The 21,462-nt window shown below is 40.4% G+C and overlaps 1 protein-coding gene across 2 annotated transcripts in view; it reads left to right on the forward strand.

Moving 5' to 3' along the window:
• rsrc1 (arginine/serine-rich coiled-coil 1) overlaps positions 1–21,462 on the forward strand; it is a 450,751-nt gene that overhangs the window by 106,393 nt on the left and 322,896 nt on the right. The window contains exon 5 of one of the 2 annotated variants that reach the window (XM_078563744.1): positions 10,665–10,838. The exons of the other annotated variant lie outside the window; for it this stretch is intronic. Coding sequence (XP_078419870.1) covers positions 10,665–10,838 — 174 coding nt within the window. The remainder of the gene's footprint in view (positions 1–10,664; positions 10,839–21,462) is intronic. 2 annotated transcript variants of the gene reach the window in all.

Below are 21,462 nucleotides of genomic sequence, written 5' to 3' on the forward strand. Positions count from 1 at the left end.
TTCATCTGGCCTATTCTCCTACCGATGATCTCACTAGCATGCGGCACTGGGATTATTATCTTTGAGGTCCTGCTTTTTAATTTATTCCCTAGCTGCCTATAATCTGCCTTCAGGAGCTCATCCCTCTTTTTACCTATGTCATTGGTACTGATATGGACCTCAACCTCTGGCTGTTCACCTTCCCCTTTCAGAATGTCCTGCAGCTGCTCAGTGACATCCTTGACCCTGGCACCAGGGAGGCAACATACCATCCTGGTGTCACGGCTGCGGCTGCAGAAATGCCTATCTGTTCCCCTTACAATTGAATCCCCTATCACTATTGCTCTCTCAATCTTTTTTCCCCACTCTGTACAGCTGAGCCACTCGTGGCGCCATGGACTTGGCTCTTGCTGCATCCCCCTGAGAAACCATCTCCCCCAGCAGTACCCAAGATGGAAAATCTGTTGGAGAGGGGGATGGACTCGGGACTCCTGCACTACCTGCTTAGTGCTTTTACTCTGTATCTGGTGGTCACCCATTCCCTTTCTGTCTGTGCACTCTTGACCTGTGGTGTGACCACCTCACTGTACATGCTATCCACAAAGATCTCATCCTTGTGGATGCTCCACAGTGACTCCAATCGCAATTCCAGCTCCAAAATGTGGATTTCGAGTAGCTGCAGCTGGAGACATTTCCTGCACACATGGTCACCCTGGACATTATAATTGTTCCTGACTTCCCACATCGCATAGGAGCAGCATTCCACTTGGCCAAGTTGCCCTGTCATGACTTACCCTTTACTTTTACTTCCTCTAGTTTAGAGAATATTAAGGACAGAAGAAATACTTACCAAGTTCTACTTACCAAGGCTGCCGCTCTTCTTACAGAGGAAAGGTAGAGAATGAAAGGATCCCTCCTCTCTTCACTGAACTCTCTGTCTCGCCAAACCCCAACTGAAGCACTCTAATGCAGCCCAAATCAGCATTCCAGTGCAGATAAAAGTATTTCACATGGTTTGATTCTTTCCTGTTCAAATGGGACATATGGTTTCTTCTCCATTACTCCAAGAAAAAGCAGCAAGCCTGAGGATTGGGAACAGTTTATAATTCAGCAAAAGTAGACAAAAAGATTGATCAAGAAGGGGAAAATGGAGTATGAGTGTAAACTTGCAGGGAACATAAAAACTGACTGTAAAAGCTTCTATAAATATGTGAAGAGAAAAAGATTAGCAATGACAAATGTAAATCCCTTACAGTCAGAAGTGGGGCAAATTATAATAGGGAACAAAGAAATGACAGAAGAATTGAACACACATTTTGGTTCTGTCTTCACAAAAGAGGACACAAATAATTTCCCAGAAATGTTAGGGAACCAAGGGTGAGAGGGAGGAATTGAAGAAAATCAGTATTATGGTGCTAGAGAAATTAATGGGGTTAAAGTCTGAAAAGTCCCCAGGCCCTGATAATCTACATCCCAGAGTACTAAAGGAAGTGGCCCTGGAAATATTGGATGCATTGGTGGTCATCTTCCAAAATTCTATAGACTCTGGAGCAGTTCCGACAGATTGGAGGGTGGCAAATGTAACCCCGCTATTTAAAAAAGGAGGGAGAGAAAAAACAGAGAATTACAGACCAGTTAGCCTAACATCAGTAGTGGGGAAAATGCTATTATAAAAGTCTTCTTATAAAAGACGTGGTAACAGAACACTTGGAAAGCATTAACGGGATTAGACAAAGTCATCATGGGTTTATGAAAGGGAAATCATACTTAACTAATCTACTGGAGCTTTTTGAGGATGTAACTAGTAGAATGGATAAGGGAGAACCAGTGGATGTGGCATATTTGGATTTCAACAAGGCTTTTGATAAGGTCCCACATAAGAGGCTAGTGGGCAAAATTAAGGCACATGGGATCGGGGGTAATATACTGGCATAGATTGAGAATTGGTTGACAGATCGGAAAGAGAGAGTGGGTCTTTTTCCGGATGGCAGGCAGTGACTAGTGGTGTTCCGCAGGGGTCAGCGCTTGGGCCCCAGCTATTCATTATATATATAGATGACTTGGATGAGGAAACCAAATGCAATATTTCCAAGTTTGCTGACGACACAAAACTGGGCGGGGTTGTGAGGAGAATGCAAGGAGTGAAGCCGCCTTGATTTAGACAAGTTGTGTGTGTGGGAACACATGGCAGATGCAGTATAATGTGGATAAATGTGAAGTTCTACACCTTGGTGTGAAAAACAGAAAGGCAGAGTAATATTTAAATGGTGATATATTGGGAAATGTGGATGTACAAAGAGACCTGGGTGTCCTCGTACACCAGTCAATGAAAGTAAACAGGTGCAGCAAGCAATTAGGAAGGCAAATGGTATGTTGGCCTTCGTTGCAAGAGGATTTGAGTTCCGAAGTAGGGATGTCTTACTGCAGTTATACAAGGCCTTGGTAAGACCACACCTGGAGTATTGCCTGTAGTTTTGGTCTCCCTACCTAAGAAAGGATATACTTGCCATAGAGGGAGTGCAGTGAAGGTTCACTAGGCTGATACCGGGGATGTCAGGATTGTCAAATGAGGAGAGATTGGTTTGAATGGGCCTGTATTCACCCGAGTTTAGAAGAATGAGAGGGGACCTGATTGAAACGTATAAAATTCTAACAGGGCTAGACAGACTGGATACAGGGAGGATGTTCCCCCTGGTTGGGAAGTCCAGAACCAGGGGCCACAGTCTCAGGATACGGGGCAGGCCATTTAGGACTGAAATGAGGAAATATTTCTTTACTCAGGGGATGGTCAACCTGTGCAATTCTCTCCCACAGAAGGCTGTGGAGGCTGGGTCACTGAGTATATTCAATAAAGAAATTGATTTTTTTTGGATATTAGGGGCATCAAGGGTGATGGAGAGAAAGCTGGAATATGATGTTGAGATTAAGGATCAACCATGATCATATTGAATGGTAGAGCAGGCTCGAAGGGCCGAATGGCCACTCCTGCTCCCAGTTTCTATATTTCTTTTGGTGTGTACAAGGCACCATTGTTGCTTATCCCATTTACTTATCTATATTTTCTCTTGAGTAATATTAGTCATGAACACAAGGTTGTTTTTCATACGTTTGTTGATGATACCCAGCCATATATCTCCACTGTTAACCCTGAACCATTGCCTCTTTGTGTTTTTACCTCAAAGTCACAGTTGCTGAAGCTTAGTTAGCTTTATCAGAACCAGTCTAGTTTCTTGCAGTACCCTGCTTGTCAATCTCCTGAGCTTGAACCTATGTATATTCCAACTTATTCAGAGTTCCATCACCTGCATCATGAATAAAATCCTCCTCTATCTTTCACCCCTATCCGTGCTAAAAAAAATTGGCTGCTTGTCTCCAAGTATCATATTTAAATGTGACTTTACCTCTTCCAAACTTTTCAAATTCCTCCAACGTTAAGTCTGGAGAAGTGCTTTTGTGTACTGTGGTTTGCCATAGTCATGTGACTTCTGATGTCATTGTTTGTGTATAAAAGCTTGAGAGCAGTAGCCATTTGACCTACCACTTGCAACATGCTGTCAGAAGTGCCAAGCTGAAATTGAGTGGATTTTGATAGCTGAAAGTGAGCCAGCTGCTGTGAGAAACAGCAGAGAATAAGTAAAACTTCAGTCTGCAACTTTGTACAGGACATTGACTGCTAGGTGAGTCAGTGTGCCTTTGAACACTCTAGTGCCAGCTCCTATGGAGGTGAAAGAGGAGTTGAAAACAAATTAGAATTATTTTCCGTCTCAATGGCAGAACTATGAAATTGCCACAGAGTTAAACAAAAAAACCTGAACAAATAAGAATAACAACTCTATTTTCAGTGCTGGGGAAAGAGTGCTGCAAGCTGTATTGCACCTTTGACCTCACTGAGGAGTAGAAAAGCCAGTTTTGTGAAATTTTGAAGGCCTTGAAGACCCACTTTGAGCCCTCTACTTATGTTATTTATGAATGCTTTATGTTCAACACCAGAACTGAAGAGGAAGGGGAGAATATTTATCGGTATGTGACTGCATTGAGATGTCTAGCTGAATCTTTGAGTTTGAGCAACTGAGGGATGACCTGATCAGAGATAGGATTGTCTTTGGAACAAGAATCCTCGTCATGAGAGAATGTCTGCTGAAAGAAGGGAAACTTACTTTCAAGAAAGCTGTTGATATGTACAGAAGCTCTGAAGTGGTCAGTCATTAGCTGAGGTGTATTGATGGGAGAAATGGTGAGCCTTTGCACTGCTGAATGGCAGCTTGGGCCTTCCAAACAACAACACAATGGAGAAAGGAACTATTTACAGAAGGGCCAGCAGAAAGATCAAAGCAGGACTACTGGATGTAATTATTGCGAAGAAAAAGAAGCATGTCCAGTGTTGGGAAAGCAGTGCTCTAGCTGCAGGAACTAAATCACTTTGCTTCTAAGTGTTTTGCTGGAAAGAAGAAAAGCAAGCCTATAAAGATGGTTGCTGGAGAGATGCAGGACGATGATCCTGACAAATCACTCAATGCCCTAGATCAGGTTGGCACCGTCAAGTTTCAAGGAAAAAAAAGGTTTGTGACTGTTGGAATGATGACTGCAGGAGAGCATCAAGTTAACATGAGTATCAGATAGACGCTGATGCTACATCATGAGCTTTGCAGATCTGTGTGAAATTGCTTAAGATGATGACCCGAAAATGAAGCTGTTGAAGGTAAAGTTGGCTATATGATGGAACAATGCTCACCCTAAGAGGACAAACTAAGCTGAGAGCCCAATGCAATGGGAAGAAAGAAGATTTGCAGTTCCAAATAGCAGATACTAAGCAAAGTTTACTTATCTCAGCTGAAACAAGTCAAAGGCTAGAACTGGTAACCCTCCATGCACCAGAAGAGGTTTGCAGTGTTTCACATAGCACAAAGCCATTGACTGCTGAACAGATCATAAAAAATTACAAAGATGTTTTCATGGGACTTGAATGTCTTCCTGGTGAATATCATCTTGAAGTAGATTAGAGTGTGAGACCAACTCAGTTTCTTCCAAGGAGAGTTCCAGCTGCACTCAATAAGATAGAGGGGCTGGAATAGATGGGAGTAATCAAGAAAGTGATAACTCCTACACACTGGATTAGCAGCAAGGTAGAAGTGAAAAAAACTGGAAACCTGAGAGTATGCATAGATCCAAAGGACCTCAATAAAGCTTTGAGGAGGTCTTATTACCCAATGCCAACCATTGAAGAATTTTGCTGCAACTTGCCAGTGCAAAGATCTTTGCCGCCCTAGATGCGAAAGATGGATACTAGCAATTGAAGTTGGACAAAGCAGCAGTTTTCTACATTCTAGACACCATTTGGGATGTACAAATTGTTGCACATGACCTTTGGCATTTCTACTGCTCCAGAAGAGTATCAGCACAGACAGAATGAGATAGCCAGTGATTCTCCAAGAGTAGAAGTGGTCATGGATGACCTTGCTGGTCAGTGTATGTGGAGATATGATGGAAGAAACCAACGCAGACTATGATCAGAATTTAGTGAGACTGCTGGAGAGAGAGCTAGCCAGATGAGCCTGAAGCTGAATATGAAGAACCTGCAACTGGAGATGACCAAAGCCAAGTAGGTCATGTACTGACAGCAAAAATAATTCGCCCTGATCCTGACAAGGCGAGAACTGTAGCAGAGCTTCAGCAACCAACAGATGTGAAAGCTGTGCAATGATTAGTTGGATTTGTAAACTATCTAGCAAAGTTCAATTTGTCATTAACGTGTGAACCTCTACGTAAACTCACTGCAAAGGACGTTCAGTGGTACTGGGCTGCAGAACAAGAAGCAGCTTTCACTCAAATCAAACAACTGGTGACAACAATGCCAGTGCTGAGTATTAATGATGAAGTCACTCTGCAGTGTGATGCCAGCGAGACAGGACTTGGAACATCCTTCATGCTGCAAGGACGACCTGTCGTATTTGCATCCAGAGCATTAACAAGGCTGTGCACTGATTGAGAAAGAGTGCCTTGATTTTGTCTTTGCTTGTGAGCATTTTAATCAAGACCTGTTTGGGAGAGTCAAAGTGACTGTAGAGTCTCACCACAAGTCACTTCAAAGCATCTTGCTCATATTGTTCCTATGTGCTGAAAGCGTCTGCAAATTATGTTACTTCATTTGCAGAGATATCATTTGGAAGTCGTGAGAATGGATGTTATTTTAAAAAATATTTCTGGGGAACATTGTGTTATTTTTGAAGAAGGTTGTGTGTGTAAATGATTTAATTAAGCTGGGGAAAAGTTACTAGAAGACATGGTCTGGGAGATTTAAGGCATGAAAGGATAGAAGCATAAGGTTTGTGCACTTGTAAAAAGATATGAAAGGTTTGAGGTAAAAGTGAATAGGTTGGATCTAACATTTGCATTTTTAGATAAGTTGAGAGTTCGTTTGAATATCAAAGGGAAGTCAGAGGTAACAAGAAACATGTTTGCATCTTGCAGGAGCTCCATAGGTAAATAGAAAAAGGTATATTACATTTTATTGGTCCAAAAGCAGAGACAAAATAGAAACATGGAAGATTTTATGTTTGGAAGGATTTGAGTTTCAAAGAGGGGTGAAAACAATGGAACCTGAGATGAAAGGAGGAAAAAGGTATTTTAGAGTTACTGTTGAAAGCTTAAGTTAGTTGGTGGTGGCTGAGCTGTTAGCTGTTGCTGTGGGCTATTGGCTGTGAGGAAGATCTCCTGGAAACAACTCTAGGCTGGGAGAAGATGTCATCCAGTCAAGCCAGAAAAGTCATGGGCTGCATAAAGCAGTCATATTCTGAAGTCTTTGTGTTTCCCCAGCAGAGTAGGAGAGAGTTTAAGAGGTCATGTGGTATGCCTTTATTAAAGCTACAGCAAGTTGCCTTGGGTAATATTACTGGATTTTTATAGTTAAACATCTATAAAGGAGTGTTGCCTGGAAGGCGGGTCTGACCAAGTGGGGGAATGTTTTGTAAGACTAATCTTAACTGTGCAACTGTAATCTTGTGTACTAAGTTTTCTTTTATTCTTGTTAATAAAACTTTTAATTTTTAAAATCCCAAAGGTGTTATTGGACTTCTTGCTGCTGAGATCAGTACATTTTCTTCTTGTTTTCAGAATACAAAAAAAAAGGGTTATGGCCCAAAAGCCAAGTTTCTCTCTGGGATTCGGTTTACACAGTAATTAACATCTGCCGTGGTCATAACAAAGTGAAGTACAAGCAGGGGAAGTGGATGTACAATGCTGACATGCTGTCAAGGGTTACATTTCCTTTGAAGGAAGTTGCTGAAGTTCGTGCAGAGTGTGAAATCTTTCAGATACATTGAGAAGCAACAACATGGCATACGCTGGAAGTCACCAACCCAGCAAACATTGAATCTCTCAGATAAGTATCTTGCCTCAGATCAAGCAAACTATGTAACAAGATGCAGTTCTCCAAGTGCTGCAGAAAATAGTGATGAAAGGATGGCTTGAAACCATTGTAGGCACACCTAATGCTGCAAGAGGGTATTGGGCATGCAGGGATGAAGTGATTGCCCAAGTTGGCAACTTATACAAAGGAACTAGAGTCATTATCCCTGAGGAGATTAGCAAAGCGATGCTGAAGTGCATCCATGCCCATGCAAGCCATCAAGGAATTGAGTCTAGCCTGAGGAAGGGAGGAGAAGTGCTCTGCTGGCCAAACATGAGCAATGAGATCAAGGACCATATCAACCAATGCAGTGTGTGTAATGGACATGAAGCTAAGCAAGCTAGAGAGCCACTCATGATTCATGGAATCCCAAACAGACCATGGATGAAGCTTGGAGTAGACCTCTTCACTCTCTTTGGAATTGACTATCTCATCAGCGACTACTATTCAGACTACTGGGAGTTAGACAAGCTGACATCAGCCTGCACCAGTGAGATTGTAGAATGCCTGAAAGCACACTTCAGTCATTATGGCATTCTTGACATTGTGATGAGCGACAATAGCCCTCAGTGCATGAGGGAAGAATTCAGGCACTTTATAAATGATTGGGAAATTCAGCACTGAACATCATCTCCACACTTTCCCCAGTCAAATGGAAAGGATGAGCAATGGGAATTGCCAAAGGAATCATTAAAAAATCAAGTAGACCCAGCACAGATGTGTACAAGGCAATCCTGGAGTGGAGAAACACACCTACCGAAGGCATGGAAAGTAGCCCAATCCATTGACTACTGTCATGCCACACCCAAACTACTCTTCCAGTAGTTAAAAAACTACTGAAGCCAAAAGTAGTGAGTGACTGACAAAATCAAAATGAAACGACAGCCAAATTTCACTTTTAATAAAACTGCCAAATCATTGCCAGAGCTGAGAGTTGAAGACCCAGTCAGAGTGCAAACATTCAATGCTCGCAACATAAGTCAGCCCACTTGACAACTTGGGACCTGTGTAAAAAATTTATCACCTCAATTGTATACAGTGAGAATGAATGACCAGATATATATAGTTGTAATCGCAAACCCATACGTACAACTGGAGAAGCTGCTCCTTCACAGCGGACAGTTGATGAGGAAGATGATTTTACCAATCGCACAATGAACTCAATGACCATCAGTCCCAATGGTTTACTGTTCCCCAACAAAGGCAACAGATCAGCAGCAACAATTACCACCGCAGCAACAACAGGAGATTGGTCATCAAAATTGAAGTATATGCAATAGGAGGTAATATATTGGCATGGATTAAGGATTGGTTAACAGGCAGAAAACAGAGAGTAGGAATAAATGGGTCATTCTCATGTTGGCAGGCTGTGACTAATGGGGTACCCCAAGGATCAGTACTTGGGCCCTAGCTGTTTACAATATATATCAATGATTTCGATGGTTTCAGTACCCTCGGGTAAGCTTAAAGCAGCTACAAATCTAGAGCCTGTAAGAGTGTAAGCAAAATAGTGATAGAAAAGTTAGCACCTGACCAATTGTACACTTTACTTTTTCGGTCTGCCTGGATACCTGGAAGTAATGCAACTTTAGAATTACCAGGGGACCAAATGTAATATTTCCAAGTTCGCGGATGACACAAAGCTAGGTGGGAATGTGACCCGAATGGCCGCCCCCTGCGCTGTAGCCATCCTACTATTCTGTGATTCTTTGGTTCTGGTTCTCAACTTTGAAGGACTTTGGAATGTTTTGTTACTTAAATGTGCTATATAAATGCAAATTATTGTAAAGATTGATCAACAGCGCCACAAATTGAGTGTGTTTCTAAAAAGTTCCAAAGAGGCAATACTTGGTATATGTCAGCTATGCAGCAAGGAAGAAAATATTACTGAGTTTCAAAATTGAATATTGTTATCTCATGCACTGGTGGAAGGGATCCAAAATTCTTCCCATGGTTGCTGTTACCAGTGACATGCAGCAAATGGGTTTCAGTATCCTTGGGTAAGCTTAAAGCAGCTACAAATCTAGAGCCTGTAAGAGTGTAAGCAAAATAGTGATAGAAAAGTTAGCACCTGACCAATTGTACACTTTACTTTTCCGGTCTGCCTGGATACCTGGAAGTAATGCAACTTTAGAATTACCAGGGCATTGCTTCATGGGACCAAATTCCAAATATGCTCTCTGTACCAGAAGAATCTTTCACAGACATTCACAAACAACCTTCATCATTCAAGATAAAAGCAAAAAAACTGCGGATGCTAGAAATCCAAATCAAAAACACCTGGAAAAACTCAGCAGGTCTGGCAGCATCTGCGGAGAGGAGCACAGTTAACATTTCGAGTCCGAATGACCCTTCAACAGAACTAAGTAAAAATAGAAGAGAGGTGAAATATAAACTGGTTGGGGGTGGGGGGGGGACAAGCTGGATAGAGGGCCAGTGATAGGCGGAGATAACCAAAAGATGTCACAGACAAAAGGGCAAAGAGGTGTTGAAGGTGGTGATAACAAAAACACCTGGAAAAACTCAGCAGGTCTGATAGCTTCTGCGGAGAGGAGCATAGTTAACGTTTCGAGTCCGAATGACCCGAATGAAGGTGGTGATATCACCACCTTCAACACCTCTTTGTCCTTTTGTCTGTGACATCTTTTGGTTATCTCCACCTATCACTGGCCCTCTGTCCAGCTCTTCTTGTCCCCCCCCCCCACAAAACCAGTTTATATTTCACCTCTCTTCTATTTTTACTTAGTTCTGTTGAAGGGTCATTCGGACTCGAAACGTTAACTGTGCTCCTCTCCGCAGATGCTATCAGACCTGCTGAGTTTTTCCAGGTATTTTTGTTTTTGTTTCATCATTCAAGCATGTCTCCAGAATGTCAGGTTCTTCCAGAGTTACATATTACTACTTCTTGCTAAAAAAATGGGCACCTGGCCTGTCCTCAGGTCTGCATTTATGTCATTCTTAAACAGTTTGTTAGGATGCATATGAAATCAGTTTCAGCCTGATGTGGTTCATCCACTGTTTTCTTTTTATTGCTGAAAAAAGATTATTTACTGATCCCCTTTCATCAGCAATCCTCAAATCATTTTAATGGGTCCCATGACCAGGCGAGGTTGAAGATTTACTCTTTGGGAAATTGTTAGCAAATTGTCTGTTTTATAATGACGTGGCTCATTTGAGTACCATTACTTGAGAACTTATGAAAAAAATTCAAACTCACATTTAATCATCTAGCATGGAGAAGAAGGAATGTATATTAATATATTCAATGCTTTCACAACAGTTCAAGATCTAGACATCGGCAACACTCCCATAGCCGAAGCAGTGAACGCTCCAACCGCAGGCGAAGTTACAGTCGCAGCAGATCTAGAGAAAGGGAAAGACGTAAAGGCAGAGACAAAGGGCGAGAAAAGGACCGGGAGAAAGAAAAACAAAGGGAATCACGGAGCGATAAAGGGTAAGAAGTAATTGTGGAATGTCATGGTTTTTGATTTAAAATTGCCTTACTAGGTAATGCACGTAGACTTTGCCTAACGTTCTATCAAATCAGATGTTCTTCAATCAGGAATATTTGCAAAAATGGTTTATATGCATATACTTGTTTAGTATAGTGCTGCAATTAATATATGTTAAACTAATTTGATTATATCTGTACAGACTGAGCTGTGCAATTCAAATGGTTTGTGGGGCACTAATACACCTGATTAAGTGCAGCAACTGTATTTTTGCTAAAACTTCATCTTCATGTCATAAGTTTCCAAGCCATTGTCTTGATGATGTCATCATTTCTTACTCTTTAAACAAAACTTTGTATTAAAATGAATAGAAAGATAGAAATTAAGTAATGTTTAATGCTGTCTTAGCCAATTTGATCAACATCTGTTCCTAATATGTTTAAACCCTACTATGTTCACTAACCTTACAGCTTACTGTATATCTGCATGTCAGTGGATTTAATGTATTATAATGTGCCTTAATGTAAACCAAGAGTGCAAATGCAATGAAACACTAATTCAAATGTTTCTCTGCAAATTACAAGTTATGTTTCGAGGATAGGGAAGAATTTAAGAACGTTTTGATATATTTTGAATGAACGCGCAACTTTTATTTTGTCTTCAATAATGAAGTGGATCCTTCTTTAGAAGAGCTGAATGTAACTTTGAAATGTGAAGAGAAAAAGAAAATGTGACTCCTCATTTTCTTCAAATGGTGTTCATACTTTTGCACCACGTGGTGCCCATTACTAAATGAAGTCCTTAAAATGACATTTCCAGGACTGACGGTTTCCATTCCAGGGTGTTAAAAGAAATAGGTGAGGAAATTGCAGATGAGCTAGTCCTAGTTTTCCAAAGCCCATGACATTTGGAATTTTCCTATTGGATTGGAAAATTGCACATGTTACTCTGTTTTTTTTAGGAAGGCTGGAGGAAGAAATTGGGTGTTGACAAGTCTGTCAGTTTAACATTTTTCAGGTCAGGTTAACAATTGTGCAGAAGTTACTGGTGTTTAGCATCAGGAAAAGAGTCGCTGAGCACTTGGCCAAATATGAACTAAACAAAGAGAGTCAGCACAGGTTTAAGAAGGGTAAGCAAAGTTTTAATGGTGAAACTTTCTTTGAGCAGTTCACTAGCGTGGTGAATACGGGAGTGTCTATGGATGTTGTATATATGTACTTCCAGAAGGCATTTGATAAAGGGAATGTTTTAAATGCTGACATGTGATAAGTGGTGTTCCCAGGGATCTGGACTGTAGTCTAGGTTTTTAACTAATGTGAATGCTGGGAACAGTAAAATCTGATTATGGATTTACAGGGCACCCAAGCTGTATAATTAGATGTTTTGGTCAAACCATTTAATAATATGACATATGCCTTCCTGCCTCTCCAATTATGTCATCTGTTGGTTGTCTCACTCGGCTCAATGTACACTACTCTATCTTTTCTTTTCAAATCTCGAACTCAATGAAATTACTACTGTAACTTATACTGTATGTCAGTTTTGATTCCGCCAGGGCCGTTCAGCTCCTGATCTCAGTACAGCCTTGATCCAAACATGGACAAAAGAGCTGAACTCAAGAGAGTGACTGCCCGTGACATCAAGGCAGCATTTGACTGAGTGTAGCATCAAGGAGCCCTTGCAAAACTGAAGTCAATGGGAATCAGGGAAAACTCTCCAGTGGTTGGAGTCATACTTCACAGAAAGGAAGATGGTTGTGGTTGTTGGAGGTCAATCATCTCAATCCTGGGACATCACTGCAAGAGTTCCTCAGGTTAGTGTTCTAGACCTAACCATTTTCAGCTGCTTCATCAATGACCTTTCCTCCATCATAAGGACAGAAGTGGAGATGTTTGCTGATGTTTGCACATTATTCAGTACCATTCGCGACTTCTCAGATACCGAAGCAGTCTGTGTCCGGACGCAGCAAGACCTGGACAACATTCAGGCTTGGGCTGATAAGTGGCAAGTAACATTTGTGCCACACAAGTGCCAAGCAAAGAGCATCTCCAACAAGAGAGAATCTATCGCCTTTTGATGTTCAATGGCATTACCATCACAGAATCCCCCTCTTATCAACTTCCTGGGGGTGAACTGAACCTGACCAGCTATATAAATATTGTGGCTAATAGAGTCAGAGGCTGGGAGCAGAGAGTAACTCACCTGACTCCCCAAAGCCTGTCCACTATCTACCAGGCACAAGTTAGGAATGTGATGGAATACTTGCCGCTTGCCTGAATGAGCACAGCTCAACCAACACTCAAGAAGCTCAACAGCACCCAGGACAAAGCAGCCTGCTTGATTGGCACCCCATCCACCACCGATGCAGAATGACAGCAGGGTGTACAACCTACAAGAAACACTACAGTAATTCAATAAGGCTTCTTCGATAGCACCTTCCAAACCCATGACCTCTAACAGCTAGAAGGACAAGGGCAGCAGATGCATGGGATCACTGATACCTACAAGTTCCCTTCACACCATCCTGACTCGGAACTATATCGCCATTCCTTCACTGCTGCTGGATCAAAATCCTGGGACTCCATCCCTAATAGCACTGTGGGTGTACCAACACCACGTGGGCTTCAGTTCAAGAAGGTGGCTCACCACCGCCTTCTCGAGGGCAATTTGGGATGGGCAATAACTGCTGGCCTAGCCAATGATGCCCCCATCTCGTGAACGAATGAAGAAAACATTGTCATTTGGCAAACGTTATTCATGAATCTTTGTATTTCTCTGCATGTGATGCAATTTGGAAGGAAATAGGCATATGTAAGGCAATATAAATTTAATAGTACAATTTTAACGGGAGTGCAGGAAGCGAGAGACTTGGAAGTTTACACCCACAAATCATTGAAGTTGACAGGAGAAATTGAGAAGGCTTTTTAAAAAGCATACGGGATCTTTGGCTTTATTAATAGAGGCATAGTGTGCAAAAGCGAGGAAGTTATGATATCCAGTTATTTATCACCAGTTTGGCCTCAGTTGGAGTAATATGTAAAATTATGAGCTTCAGGAAGGCTATCAAAACCTTTCAGAGGGTGTAGAATAAGGACCTTAATTATGTAAAGAGACTAGTGAAGCTGAGTTTATTCTTCTTACAACAGAGAAAGTTAAGGGGAGATTTAATAAAGGTGTTCAAAATAATGAGGGATTTTGTGTTGGTAGGAACTTTTTCCACTGATAGGAGGGTCGGGAACCAAATAATGGGCAAATTCCAGTTGGGAAATTAGAATTTTTTTTTATATGGTGAGTTGTTACGATCTGGAATGCACTATCTGAAAGAGTGTTGGAGGCAGATTCAAGAAGTTTCAAAAAGGGAGTTGGATATAGAATTGAAAAGCAGAAATTTGCAGGGTAATTGCGAAAGGTAGCTCTTCAAAGAGCTGGCACAGGCACAGTGGGCCAAATGGTTTCCTTCTCTGCTGATTAGTTCTATGTGTAATGATCTCCTTCTGCTATTTTGCACAATTTTCAACCATATAATTTGGTTGCTGGAGTTTGGATTGCACTGTTCCTTCATGAATAACTTGCATTATCAAATCTTTCTTTATCAAATTTTTACTTAAAGAAAGGATTTAGGAATGAGTGTAGCTTAAACCGTACACTTAACTGCCAAGTTCATAATAACAGTGACTTGCCAGAAACAGCAACTTCTAAATAAGTCTGAAATGTACAGTAGTTACATAGGTAGATTACTTGAAACCTTGATGTGCAATAATTGAATAATTTTTTTTTTGCTTTTAAAGTATTTGGGAACCACCTAAACAAAGCTCATGGCAATGTGCGAAAAACAGATCTATGTCCTGTCATGCTAAATACATCTAATTTTCTTTTCAAATCAACAGATACTTGTCTTCATTGGGCTGATATTTCCATTGCTGTTTGGTGTAGAAGATGAAAGGCCATTGTAATAACCCTTAAATTCAAGAAATGTTTATATATTACTCTCAAAATTTAATTCCGCCTCATTTGTTTGTGAAGAACACATGATGGTACTATAGATCAAAACAATTGTGTGATGATTCATGTGTCTTAAATATGTTAAGATATGCAGAGTAAAGTTGTAATTAAGACACCGGTGCATGCTTTTACACCAGGTTGCTTTTTTCTGCTTTTTCGTGTTTTTGACAGGGTGTGCTTTCTGAACAAATAATATGCAGTTTTTCAGCCTGGCAGCACCCTTAAACTCTACCAACCTGTCATTTGTCGAATACTCTTCCGCCCCCCCTCCCCTTCACCCCCACTCCCCTCCACCCCCTGCATCCCATGATGCAGGAAGTTATTATGTTAATTTTACATCATTAACATACAGGTTACAGAGTTCTGCTGCATGAAGCATGCATAGAACCTCTTTTAAGTGTCTGCTCAGATCAAAGCAAGCTTATGTGATTCCTGTTGTCTGACACCAAGCTGTGTGGTGTGTTGTTTTCATTAAACATTTATCACACTTCCAATGTGACAGCAGGCAACTTTGTGCTCGAGTAACATGTTTTCATGCAAAATTTATTGAAAAAGACGAGACATTGTTAAGCGATCTTGTCGCCTTTCACTAGAGGCAAAAGGGTAAACTGTTGGAAAGAAGGAAGTGTGCTTTTGACATGGCACAATAATTGTTTCATTTGACAGGGTCACATGAAAACAATAGAAGTGTTAAATAGCATGTTTACTTTTGATACGTAGGTATGTGCAGTAGAGCATCGACATCTTTTTGAAATGATTGGAATCGAATGCACCCATACATATCTTGTGAAAGTTTGCTTCAATTATTTCTGTGATATGGTACCCAAGCATATGTATGTTTATGTATGAAATTTATAGTTTTACCTAAAGCCACTCAAGGGCCCAGATTTGGTAAATGAACTTCATTGTCAGACGTGCAGAGATATCAAGTTTTTTTGTTTTAATTTTTTATCTATAAAATTGAAAATAAAGATAGTTTAGTGAATCAAGTCATCACACTTGGTGTGGAGGAGGAGGGTGAGGAAGAGGTAAGTTGGAGATATACTTGTAATTAAGAAATGAAAATAGAAGATAGAACTTCAAAATTTTTTTAGAAATATGGTCAAAGAAGTCGTGTTTTTTTGCCAGGAGTTAATTTTTTTGGCTTTATGGCCATTTTTCTATATTTTCTTCAAAAATGTGCCATCTGTCTACTTAAAAAGGAGGCTGAGTACTAAATGAGTACTTTGCATCTATCTTCATTATAGAAGAGGTTGCAGTCAGAACGGGTAGCAACGTTAGATAGGATTAAATTAGATAAAGAAGCAATACTTAAAAGGTTGATTGCACTCAAAATAGAAAAGTCACCTGGCCCAGGTGGCATCCATCATAAATTACTGAGGGTAGTAATGATGGAATGGCTGTGTAGTTCAATGGTAACGCCCCAACCTCTGGGCCAGAAGCTCTGGGTTCATGCTCCATTCCAGGACTTGATGGCCACAGAAGGTGCGTTCATAATGTGACCAAACAGGTGGATTGCCAGCCTGTAAATCCTTCCAATATGCCTGATTAGGCAGTAAGAACAAGAGAGTTTTCTGGTCAGCAGAAGGCAATGGCAAACCACTGCAGTACTTTGCCAAGTCTAATCATGGATCAATCCAATGGAAATCCATGGTCACCAACACCTTCTTAGGGCATGATACCTGAAGGAGGAGGAGGAATAATTGTAGAATTTTCCAATCCTCCTTAGATATGTCGGATTGCAAATTTTATAGCCCTGTTCAAAAAGGGGAGAGGGAAAAGTACAGCAACTACAGACCATTCAGCCTCATATCAGTTGTGGGGAAAATAGGATCATAGAAATAGGAGTAGGCCATTCAGCCCCATGAGCCATTTCCACCATTCATTGAGATCATGGCTGATCTGTATTTTAACTCCATCCACCTGCTTTGGTTCCATATCCTTTTATAGCCTTGTCCAGCAAAAAAATCTATCAATTTAATTGAGTTATTATCTCTCCTGCATTTTGTGGGAGAATTCCACACTTTACACCCTTTGTGTGAGGGTTTTAGAGACCGTCATCTAGGACAAAAATAATTGATACTTGGAAGCATGGGCTAATAAATGAAAGTCAGCATGGATTTTTTTTAAAAAGCAAGTTGCATTGACTGATTTAGTTGAGTGCTTTGATGGAAGACCGAGAGAATTAATGAGGGTCTTGCACTTGATGTTGTGTATGTGGACTTTTAAAAGGTGTTTGGTCAGGTACCGCATTGCAAAATTAAAGCCCCTGGGATTAAAAGTACAGTGGGAACATAGATGTAAAATTTGCTAAGGTACAAAAGTATGCAATGGTGTCCCCCAGAGGTCATTATTAGGACCACTGTTCTTTCTGATGTATATTGAGGGGCTGAACTTGGGAAGACCGGGAAAAATTTCAAAGTTTACAAATGACCCAAAACTCAGAAATGTAGCAAACAATGAGGATAGTAAGAAACTTTGGGAGGGCATAGACAGACTAGTGAAATAGGCAGATACATGACAGATGAAATTTAGAGAAGTATGAAGTGACGACGTTTTGGTAGAGCGGAGTGGCAGTATAAACTAAATGGTACAATTTTAAAGGGGGTCCTGGAAGAATAAGTATATAAATCTATGAGGATAAATGGACAAAGCTGTTAAAAAAGCATTTGGGTTCATTAGCTTTATTGATAGAGGAATAGAGTGCAAAAACAAGGAAGTTATGTTAAATTGTTCTAACCAGCTGGAATATTGTGTTCAGTTCTGGGTACCACATTTTTGGAAGGATGTCAATTGCTTCGAGAGGGTGCAGAAGAGATTTACCAGTTTTTGTTCATGGGATGTGGCCATCACTGGCAAGGTCAGCGTTTATTGTCCATCCCTAACTGCCCTTGGAAGACGTGAACCACGTGGTGTAGCTGTACCCACAGTGCTGATAGGAAGGGAATTCCAGGAATTTGACCCAGAAAAAGTGAAGGAAAGGTGATATAGGTCCAAGTCAGGGTGGTGGAGAACTTGCAGGTGGTAGTGATCCAATGCACCTGCTGCCCTTGTTCTTCCAGGTGGTAGAGAGTTTGGAAGGTATTGTTGAAGAAGCATGGGCAAATTGTTGCAATGCATCTTGTAGATGGTACACACTGCAGCTGGTAGTAGAGGGTGTAAATGTTTAAGGCGATGAATGGGGTGCCAATCAAACTGGCTGCTTTGTCCTGGATAGCCTCAGGCTTCTTGAGTGTCATTGGAGCCGCACTTACCCAGACAAGTAGGAAGTATTCCATCACACTCCTGACTTGTGCCTTGAGTGTGGTGGGCAGGCTTTGGGGGGATCTGAAGGTGAGTCATTGCCGCAGTATACCAGCCTCTGACCTGCTCTTGCAGCCACAGTATTTATATGGCTAGTCCACTAAATTTCTGGTCAATGTTAAACCGCAGGATGTTGGCAACGGTCATGCAGTTGAATGTTAAGGAGATGTATTGGAGATGGTTATTGTCTAGCACTTATGAAAGTATGCCTGTTACTTGCCACTTAACAGCCCAAACCTGAATGTTGTCCCATGTTGCTGCATATGGACATGGACTACTTCATTGTCTGTAGAATTGCAAATGTAATTGAATACTGTGCAATCATCAGTGACCATCCCTACTTCTGACCTTATGAAGGAGGGAAGGTTGTTGACTTTCTAATTACATACCTAGTGCAGATTTTGTTTTAAGTTTGAGTGATAAAAAATTTAGTTTCTCAGTGGAAGAGTTGAATTTAATCTCTGATAACTGTAATGTTTTTAAAAAAAATATTTGAATGATGAATTTGAGTAGGCTTCAACTAAACTTTTAAATAAATCATTTTTTTTTAATTGAAGAAAGCCTATAAAGCTGAGAGAGACCCAGAGAGAAAGGAGGATAAAGGAAGACAGTGTCTACCATTATTCTAATTTGAGTTCTTTTTCCTTTTCAAAAATAATTTTAATACTAAATTTTAAAAGCTTGCCATGCAAACAGATTCTGATCAGCAACAGCTGAACTATATTATTTGTAGGACCAAAAGTAAATATAGGTAGGTATAAATTTTGTACACTGGAAAAGAGGGAACATAATGGTTGCTGTTGAGCTAGTTAGGGGAGAAACTGAAAGACATATGGGAGTAAATGACACTCGATAACCCATGCCCAGTCATTTCAGAAAAACATTTAATAAAGGCAAACAGAATGTTGAACTCTATTGTGTAAGGCCATCTTGCTGACACTATTCTATTCTGGTTGGGCCATACTTTAAGTACTGGTTTCTTTTTGGTAACTGTTATGGCAGGCGGATGATAAATGCCAAGTTTCCCAAATCCCAGAGGGAAACTTGAAGCAGCTGCCACAACTATTTGCAATTTGTACTTATTTCGAGATGTGGGCTTTGAATTCAGTAAAAAGGTCACCAAGTCTTATAGGTTTCTTACAAAACGAAATTAAACCTTTATCAGCTGAAGAAATGATTTTCAGCACATACATAGATCTACAAGTTACTACTATGATAGTTTCTAAATCCCCTAATTAATCTAAACCCCAGTTACACCTCCAGTAAGGCAACAGTGAGACACATAGATTTTAAAAGACCAGGCAAAGTAACACACAATACCTTGAACAGTCAAATTCAAAATGAGCTTTTCTCAGCTTCAGCTCCTTGTAGACAGCAACTTGAGGCTTAGATGCTGGAGGCTTTTCACACTTGTGTTAGATCTTAGAATGCCTTCCCTTACACACAGCCTTCACTCCTTTATACATGTTTTCCCCTTTGAATGCAAGCTCCCATTGTTTCACTATGTTTTTGGACTTTTACCTCTCTAATATTAAAAATCAATCAAAGTACCAATTTTACCAGTAATCTTCGGCAAAAATAAACACACTTTTTTAACTTCTCCTGGCTAGGTGAAATATTTCATCCTCTCTTTTTGAATTCAAGCTTGCCTGGTTTGTTTAAAAATGCAAATGTTCCCTTTACACCTTACATTTTAAAACTTCCTCCATGTTTACTGACTTAACATTTCAAACTTGGCTTATTTTATACATCAAAGCCTTCAGACCAGCTGCCTTTAATTTAATTAAGTCCACACACACACACACACACACACACATAACCCTTACTATTACTCTACAGTAAATTCCAATAACATTATGAAAATTATTATATCTTCCTGACAGTAACAAATGCATGATAGAAACACCCAAGCCCTTGAAGTTGTACTGGGAAGGAGAACAGTGTTAATCTCTAATGTTACTTCATTAGTGTGAGAGAACTGAGTTATGGAGTGAACAGTTAGAAAAGTTTGAACTTGAAGTCAGGAAAGGAGGCTTCTGAGAGGGGACAGATACTAGATGTGATAGAAAGTTTAATCCTTAGCCTTACAAAGTGGTAAAAGGCAATTTCAGAACTGATGTTAGCACTTATTCTAGTGAAGTATGTTTATACAGTGTCTGGAGTGGCCACCTAGGTAGGGTAGTAAAGGAGAAAAAAAACTTGGGTGTGATTTACAAGTTACCTGATTGCTGTGATGGCCTATTGTAGATAGGCCCTATGGAAGGGTAGCCCGGTAGGATGAATAACTTCCCCATCAGCACTTGCCTCCTTTATTTTTATAATAGACATATTATCAACTGCTCAGCATATCATAACTTGCCTTCAGAATAATTTGACTTCATTCAAGCAGAGAAAAATAGAAAAAATTGATGATGCAGTTGTGCTTTCTATTACTTCATTAGAGATCCAAAAAACCTTAAGGAATATATGTATATTTTTGTCAGTATTTTTGTTTTGTGATCAGTGTTTCTTTTCCTTTTTTTGGTCAAGCTAGCACTTCCTTTAATTTCAGCTCATTACTGGTTTATAATTTTTGTCCTCTGCTTCCTTTATTTCTTTTGTATCCTACAACATTTGCTAAATTTGGTTTTAAGGGTATACTAACCTCATCTATTTTTAACTTATTTGTTTGCTCTTTCTGATTTCATTTATTTTTCCCCCTCCCTTGTTAGTTTCAATTACTCTTCAGTTTCCACTTTAACTGTTCTGACAGTGCATTAACCCAGTTCTTGTGATGTAGCTCATCATTGTAGAATAGCCCTCATCTTTCCATTATTATTGTTAATGCTCCATAAATTGGACACTCTCTTGCTGAAGCCACCTTGAGCTGCATAATATTCCAATCTTTCTTTATTCTAGCTCAATATTGGGAAAATAATCTGGAGATTACTACCCTTGAATGACTGCTCCAATGCTTCCTAGTATCCTTTAGCAAAACTTTAATATCCAATATGGTTGGCTCCATTTTGGATCATGATGACTAGCTGCTTTCTCAAGCATCCTATGACTTTCATTACCTTCTCTAGTCTCTGAAATTCCTCCCTGAAATACCTAGAATAGCACCTAAGAGGCAAAAAGCATTTTGGCTCTCAGTCTGCATTCACCTCTTCAGTATTAACTTTAACCTCAGCCCTGCACCTCACCCACGCCCCCAACCCTGCCAAAAATACTTCTTGGTCAGGATAATTTATTCTGGGAATTCTTTCTCCAACCCATTCCTCCTCACTTTCCCTGAGTTGTGGAGGCAATGCCTGCTGAAACATTTGTTCCAGCAACTGCTGT

This window comes from Cetorhinus maximus, chromosome 19 (genome assembly GCF_964194155.1).
Source record: "Cetorhinus maximus chromosome 19, sCetMax3.hap1.1, whole genome shotgun sequence".
In the NCBI taxonomy this organism is placed as follows: Eukaryota; Metazoa; Chordata; class Chondrichthyes; order Lamniformes; family Cetorhinidae; genus Cetorhinus; species Cetorhinus maximus.